This window comes from Spinacia oleracea, chromosome 1 (assembly GCF_020520425.1).
Source record: "Spinacia oleracea cultivar Varoflay chromosome 1, BTI_SOV_V1, whole genome shotgun sequence".
In the NCBI taxonomy this organism is placed as follows: Eukaryota; Viridiplantae; Streptophyta; class Magnoliopsida; order Caryophyllales; family Amaranthaceae; genus Spinacia; species Spinacia oleracea.
Genome location: NC_079487.1, coordinates 40,931,870 through 40,939,458, shown reverse-complemented (window position 1 = coordinate 40,939,458; position 7,589 = coordinate 40,931,870). Strand labels below are relative to the sequence as shown.

At 36.3% G+C, this 7,589-nt stretch overlaps 1 protein-coding gene across 1 annotated transcript; it reads right to left on the bottom strand.

Annotated features, from left to right (window-relative positions):
- Positions 1-419: 419 nt before the first annotated feature.
- Positions 420-2,370, bottom strand: LOC110775723 (uncharacterized). The gene is made up of 2 exons (XM_021980331.2): positions 2,139-2,370; positions 420-1,520 (listed from the first exon to the last, which is right to left on the bottom strand). Exons 1-2 carry the CDS (start codon positions 2,301-2,303, stop codon positions 876-878), a joined length of 810 nt encoding a protein of 269 aa, XP_021836023.1. The 5' UTR covers positions 2,304-2,370; the 3' UTR covers positions 420-875.
- Positions 2,371-7,589: the final 5,219 nt, after the last annotated feature.

The window sequence follows — 7,589 nt, the reverse complement described above, 5'->3', positions numbered from 1 at the left end:
CTTGAAATAATTTCATTGAATTTTAGCAATTAGGGCTTCCACTCGGAGTTGCACCAACTTGCTAGATCGGTTAAGATCGTCATCGGCCCTAAGGGGAGACACAAATTAGGTGTCTACACATATCCAAACTAACGTTGAACAAGCCTATACTTAAAGACGAAAGATTAGTCGTAATTCAAATTTTCGGATAGTGTTTAGGTTAGGTGGAAAGATTAGCTCTTAAGTGTTAACTCCTAATCTAAGAGTGATTAATTAGTGAAAGATTAGCTCTTAAACTAAGTTAATCAAGGGTGAATACTTGAAGTTTTATCATCCAAGTATTTGCTTCTTTTTTTTTTTTTTTTCTTTGAGGGAACCTCCCAAGTAATTCATTTCAAAGCTTAAAATTTTGGGTTTTAAGCGAGTATAAAAATGCTCGGTTTTTCTTTTTGTATTTAACAAACTTCAAATTTGCCTTTCATTCAACACCAAGCTTACATATTTGTAGTGACATCCTAAGGGACCTAAACACATCAAACAAAAGCTTACACATGAAGAAAACCAAGGAATCAATCAAAATACAAATATCTTCCTAAAACCGACTGAATCTGGACACGAATGCAAGCAACAAGTGCTACCATTATGCAGAACTTCTCTTCTTCGTGAGAGTTTCTCAATCTTCATCTATCATGATCCAATAAATTGACAAAGAACAAAGGAAGTCAAGTTCACCTTCATCACCCCAAGGCACCCTATACATTCGATGTGACAAAATCATCGATATACTCTGATCTTCATACACGGATTTTATATAATCAACTTAATATTATTGTGGCAAGGTTGAAGACTTGAAATACAAACTAATTATGACATAAGAGTAGAAAGCATCACCAGCTTCATTCGGAGTCCCCAATTCTCCCCATCCTCAAATAAATGGGAAACTTTACAACCTTGTCACTTTTCCCGTCATTCATCCATGCATACTTGAATCGCTCCACCGCCTCATCTGTCAACATCTCTACCCCTTTCTCCTTAGCAGCATTGTAAGCTGACCACGACCTTATATAAGCAAAATATTCCTCCAAACTCATCACCTTCTCAGCCTTGAACTCAAACGGGCCAGTATCTTTCAACCCATCAACAGGCTCAAATGGGAAGTGAATACTCTGGTACTTGTCATCCACAACCTTTGTTGTCTCTTCCCAACCCGGACCTGAAAAACTCTTGTAGAACGGCCAAAAGACTGCATCCACCTCGTCATTCACCTGAGGGGTGGTGTAGCACCAGGCTGCAATGATCCCATTTGGCTTCTTCAGGCCCCATCTCACTACCTCGTAGAACTTGGGCAGGTCAAACCAGTGCATTGCTTGGGCTATGGTTATTAAATCGATGCTGGATTCTGGTGCTATCTTTTGCTCAACATCACTCACAGATAGAATTCGAGGAGTCTCAATGTACTTGACATTAGGGAGTTTTGGTGCACACTCTAATTGCATCGCGCTAACATCTGTACCCACCACATTCTTGTACAACCCAGCTAGCTAAAAAATGAAAATGGTCAAGAGTTATAAGAACTAGTACCAATATTTCACTTCAACAGTTCAACTTTAGTTAATGAGAAACTGGCCAAAGCGCTTATAGAATTCACTCATTTTTTGCTCATTCATGCATTTGGAGCTCCCTAAACGAGCAAATTAACAAAAAACAGTCTTCGTTGTATATACTACATATAATACAAGTTGGTAAGCCCGTATATATATCGCAATTTTGATTTGCAAAAAGTTTTTGATTTTGAAACTAAAGGTATAATCCATATTCTAAATCAGTGATTGTTTGAATCTAATTTAGGAACTATGTCAAAACACAACTTATCGAACAAATATTAAAAATCAATTGAAGGAAATGATCCTAAAATCAACTGAGCATACCAAAATCTGTTTGAAAACAATCACATAATCAATCCACAACAACTGAAATAGTAATTAATTGATTAACGCGGTGCGGATGTCATCCATAAAGACTCGGGGGTAGATCCCCTTTGACCTAAAATGGAATCTCGTCTACAAATACGCCGTATCCCGTTATAGATTTTGAAGAAGATTGATAAAGCAAAATCGAAAAAAAAATTAAAAAAAAGGAGGAAAAGAGGAAGAACATACAGAAGGAATGGCCTGGCCAGTGCCGGTGCCGACATCCCAAGCAAAAAGATGGGAAGGAGTGTGAGAGGCGATGAATTGGAAGAGTTGAGGTGGGTATGACGGTCTCCCACCTGAGTATTGCCGAGCGTTGTAGCTTGGCTTTGGTAATTCCCCTGCCCCCGCCATTTCCTCTTTCTCGGATTGATGGCTGCTAACTTAGGCAAAAATGAACTTGGTTACTAGGCTCCGTATGATAAACTCATTTCAGTTAACTTAAACAAAATACTTTTGTATGCTCTCGATATACAGTATTTTAATGTACACTAGTATTGAAGTCCGTGCGATGCACGGATTTGTCAATTAATTTTCGTACATTTTTGTCTTATTATATCATCGTAGATAAATAGGTGTTTTATAAATTTATACCTACAGTAGAAAGTTAAAATAGGTCCATTTTCAAGTTGGAGTATAAATATATTCTTAATTTAAAATATTTATGCGTACTAATAGGAAAACCGAGTTATGAAGTGGTTAGTTTAATAATGGTAAAACCCGAGTTAGTTATTCATGTGATCTCAACAAAATCGTTACATATACTTTGTATAAGTTTAGACTCCTTTTTTCTTATTTTTTCGCCTCATATTCTATTTATTCTATTCATTACAACTAAAACAATTTCTTTGGTTTGGTTCCTAATTTTCTCTGAGTGTTAGCAATTTCTTCACTATTTTTTTAGGGTTCCTAATATCTCTGATTTGGTTCCTATTTTTCTCTGAATGTTTGCAATACGTCTATCAATTAGTGTCGCCTCCATTTGCTTTTTTAGTAGGTATTAACCTATATTTTAGTGTAAAGATTGCATCTTGGCTGGTAAATATTAAGAATGTGTTTGTTTTGTCCTTGGTAGGCTTGGGAGGAACAAACCGACCATTTTAATTAATCTCTCCCATTTACTATTTACATCAACTTTTTTATATTTATTTTTGATAATTATTGTCTATATAAACTATATTAATGCGTATGTTATCATGGTTTTAAAACAATTAATGTATACTTGACGTAAAGTTATCCGAAAATATGTATTATTTGAAATTTAGTTTAAGCATTGGTTACCCGAAAATTTCAAGGGCTTATAATTTAAATCAGGTGGTTGATTGGATCATCCGAAAAATTTCAAGGTTTCAATTTGTTAAGTTCATTTTAAACCAAGTTCCTTAAAGGATTTGGAAGATTAGTGTTTCATTTTCCATCCGAGCTTTATTGATTTTATTTATAAAATTTGGTAATAGAGTAGTCTTTATTTCCAACGTTTTTTCCCTTTATCAATCTCATTGAGTATTTATCTTAATTATGACTCAATATTAATTATTATTGTACGATTTTCATATCATGTCTCATATTTCGATATTCAACCTATCGCCCAAATAAAATTAAAAAACAGGGGGAAAAAATGTAACCGGCCCTATTGTGCATTGATGCGTAACTCTGTATTCTTGTTTTTCCGCCTAAAACCTACCACTACAAACAAATCCCAAATGTTTGGATATAAATCTACATAGTTATCTACTTCGAAATGATACCCGTTGAAGCAAAGATCGAGTGAAGATTGAGACATTGGAAGAAAAATACATATTAGTTTGTTGTTTGCATCTGACCGATGTCTGCAGCGAGTCTGATTCAATCTATCTACAAAACATGATAACTAACTTGCCCAATAAAGAGATGGTGTTGGCCTTGTTCCCCTCATGGTGTCTTGTAGAACCATTCAAGGACTGGTGCCGTTGTAACTTCATATGCGAGCGCCTTGATTTATGTGATGCATGACGGAGGAAACACGATTGGGAAAGTAGGTTAAGTAGGCACTGCTGATGTATTGTTTTCAGCTCGATCTTGATCTTAGATAAGAGTCATCGTGTATACATCTTACGCATGCGAATCCTTTTGTCGAATAATTGGCCGATTTGGCTGTGTAACTCGTGCAAACTGTGATCTTTCTTATCAATTTCCCATTCCCAATGGAGGTCTTCGGAGAATCCACAACCCCTGTACAAACTCTAGCGCAATCCAAAACGTAAAAGTCCCACCTCAATACATACAACCACCACAACTTCGCTCTAACAATCACCGCAAACCACCACCTTCGGCCAACCACATCAGCTTGGTACGTGAGGGTGCTACGTATTGAAAAGGAACTTAAATCTTATATGTATATATATGTATAAAAGGTAGAAGAAAAATAGGATAAATTTTGTTGGAATCTATCTTTATCATATAGTCTACCAATTTAATCATGGCAAGACTCTACTATTATTTATTTATTCTTTAATAAATCTAAAATATTAGTTAATTATATATGATGACATGGAAATCCTACGTGGACGCTTTAAATACTCTCCAAAAAACTCCCCTTTATATATATATATATATATATATATATATATATATATATATATATATATATATATATATATATATATATATATATATATATATTAGATTCCGTTGGAAGTTCTCATTGGAAAACACAAATAAAATAGTATTAAATAAAAAGTCTCATATTGATAAAACTCTTCATTTTTTCCTTGTTTATTAATTGAGGAATGAGTGTAACTCTTGTTTAAGAAAGTGTGAGAGTAGTGTGGGTGGACACATAACACACACGCGCGTCGGGTCGGACTGGGTTCGGGTCATGGGCCATGGACCTTGGTACTTGAGCTCTTGGGAATGCGGTTCGCGGGCGTGGGGTGAGTTTTGTGGACTAACCTATTCTTTTTGGTACCTGACTGTTTTGGTTAAATCTTTGTTACGGGAATCTGTGTTGATTATGTAACCGTTGGATTAATTACCATTAATTACGTCCGTTACAACCTTCAAGATTTTCCTATTACAGTCATTATTGTTTCTGCCCGTTTTTTTACTGTTGGTTGTCTTAGTTCTGATTACTTAATCAGAATTCCGTTTTCATTTTCATTACACACAAAAATTATTCAAACACTTTTCCAAAAAACTGAAAACACATTCATTTTCTCTCACACACAAAATTGCTCACGATTTTGGCCATATGTTCTGACTCCATTCGGTTTTGTGAGTGCACGCAAAGTCGAAGTTGCGCTAATCCTGGAGGGCGACCGCATTCTGTTCTACTGCACCGGGAGGAAGCGCATAACCGTCTTTTAGGGCAGTGGGTGTCCATGATGAAGGAAGTAATGCCCTTGGTCCAAGTATATATGCATATAATATTAAGTCTAATAAATGCGGTTCAGTATTAATTAACAAGTTAATAATTCAGTGAGATCAAGTGAGCTAAATGCCTAGCTAGAGGCCGCTTCAGTTCAAGTGGAATTAATGATATTAATCCACAGCTTACTCTTGACTGAACCCGTAGGGTCACACAAATAGTATGTAAACGAATCAAGTATTTAATAGCATTAAATACTCCATCTATGGATATTCGGAATCGACGGATCTTGGTTTCAGTGGGAGCTGAGATCGTCACAAGCAAGAAATGAATACTCCGGAAACGATGATATTGCCGGAAACGGAAATATGGATCGTATCGGAAATATAAATATTATCCAAGTCGTAGATGTTGCCGGAAACGAAAACATGGTACGTATCGGAATATATTATCGGAAATGGAAATATTGCCGGAATCGAAAATATTGCCGGAAACGGAAATATTGTCAGAATCGGAAATATTATCGGAATCGGAAAATAATTCCGGAAACGGAAATATTAAATATTTGTTCGAAACGGAAATTAATTCCGGAATCGGAAATATTAAATATTGTTCGTATCGGAAATGAATTCCGGAACCGGGAATTTAATCGGAAGCGCATCGTACGAATTAGCATCGGACCAGGCTTGCTAGAAGAAGGCCCAGCACGAAGCCAGGCCCGCGCCCAGCAAGCCGAGCGCCCAACATGGAGCTGCCACGCCTCACCAGGCCGAGCGCAAGGCCAGGCCCAGCAAGGCCTTGGCGCGCGCACGCTAGGCGTGCTGTTGGGCTGCGAGCAACGACTGCTCGTGTAGGCCGCAAGGCCTGCGCGGGTGGTGCGATGCTCGTGGCCTTACCATGCTCATGTTCGTAACGAATCCTAATCCTATCGGAATTCGTGTATTGATTAAATCCTAATCCTAATGAGATTATATTTATTATTTAGAGTTCAAGTTAGATTCTAATTAATAAATCCAAATCCTAGTAGGATTATAATTCCTTTTCCATACCTCTATAAATAGGAGCCTAGGGTCATAATTTATAGAGACAATTGAAGTATTCTAAAGGTAAGATTTTGAAGAAAAATAAGCCATACACTTGCACCTAATAGCCGAAATTCCTAAGCTACCTTAAGGGCGATTCTAGTTGGTCAAGCTTAAGGCGGATCCGGACGTGCTGTGGACTATCTACGGAGGGACGACACTTGGAGTCCTAAAGACTTGTTCTTGTTCGGTTCGGGCGCAGCTAGGGAGGGCACGCAACAAAGTGTATGCATCTAAACTATGCTAAATGATTATGTGTAAATAATATGCTTTCCTGGCTTTATGGTTTTTCCGCATGATTTATGTTTTGTCATATGAATCATAACCTAACAGTGGTATCACGAGCCTCTTATTATTTTCATAATCTAAATTGCATGAACATGGTTAAATTTTACAAATTTGCAAAGAATTAAAGGGGTGATTAATTTTCGTAATTAATTGCAAATTGCGTTTATTTAATTATATGTACGCAGTTTTTCGGCAGTTTCTTCGTTACTCATCCAAATCGAGTGATTTTTGTGTCAATTCCGCATGTAAAAGGCATTCTAAAATTTTGACAAAAAAATATTTTTCGGCCGAACGCTGAATTCCCAAATTCGAAGCCTAACTATGACTTTTCGGAGGTTTTAGTTTTTCGAACGCAAAAGTTTGTAAATTTAAGATGTTAAATTGAATATTTGCGATTCTTGTTGATAAATCTTGAATCTTTGATTGACCTACTGTATATGTTTAACAAGTTTGAATACCTAGCCTTGTTAATTATACAACCTAATTTGTAATTATGATTAATTTGTTGAAATTCGAATAATTTAGAATTAATTTGATTTTCATAATTAATTAATAATTTAATTAGGTACCAATGATTAAAAACCACCATAAAAATTGTTAATTTGTGTTAAATTTTAAATTTTTATGACCTAGATTTGAATCCATGTTAATCGGAAATTAATTGATTAATAAATTTTTGATTTTTCGCCCTAAAATTATGAAATTAATATGATTTATTAATTTGTCTTTAATTTTGGAAATAAAAGTTTTAATTCTTATGCAATTCGCTCATAAAACTTGCACGCACAAAGCAATGGACGCTACGTGTTACCCTTAAGGGGTGTTGTATAGTGCGGGCATGCGACGACGAGCAAGGGAGCTCGTCGCCCATGCGGTACGAATGCAGCGAGCAAGGCGAGTAGCACGCGAGCACAAGGCAGCAAC

Excerpts from the sequence above, each read along its gene's own strand:
- LOC110775723 (XM_021980331.2), bottom strand. The coding sequence starts at position 2,303 with ATGGCGGGGGCAGGGGAATTACCAAAGCCAAGCTACAACGCTCGGCAA. Across the intron at positions 1,521-2,138 it reads CTGGCCAGGCCATTCCTTCT|CTAGCTGGGTTGTACAAGAA; the intron begins GTATGTTCTTCC and ends TTCATTTTTTAG.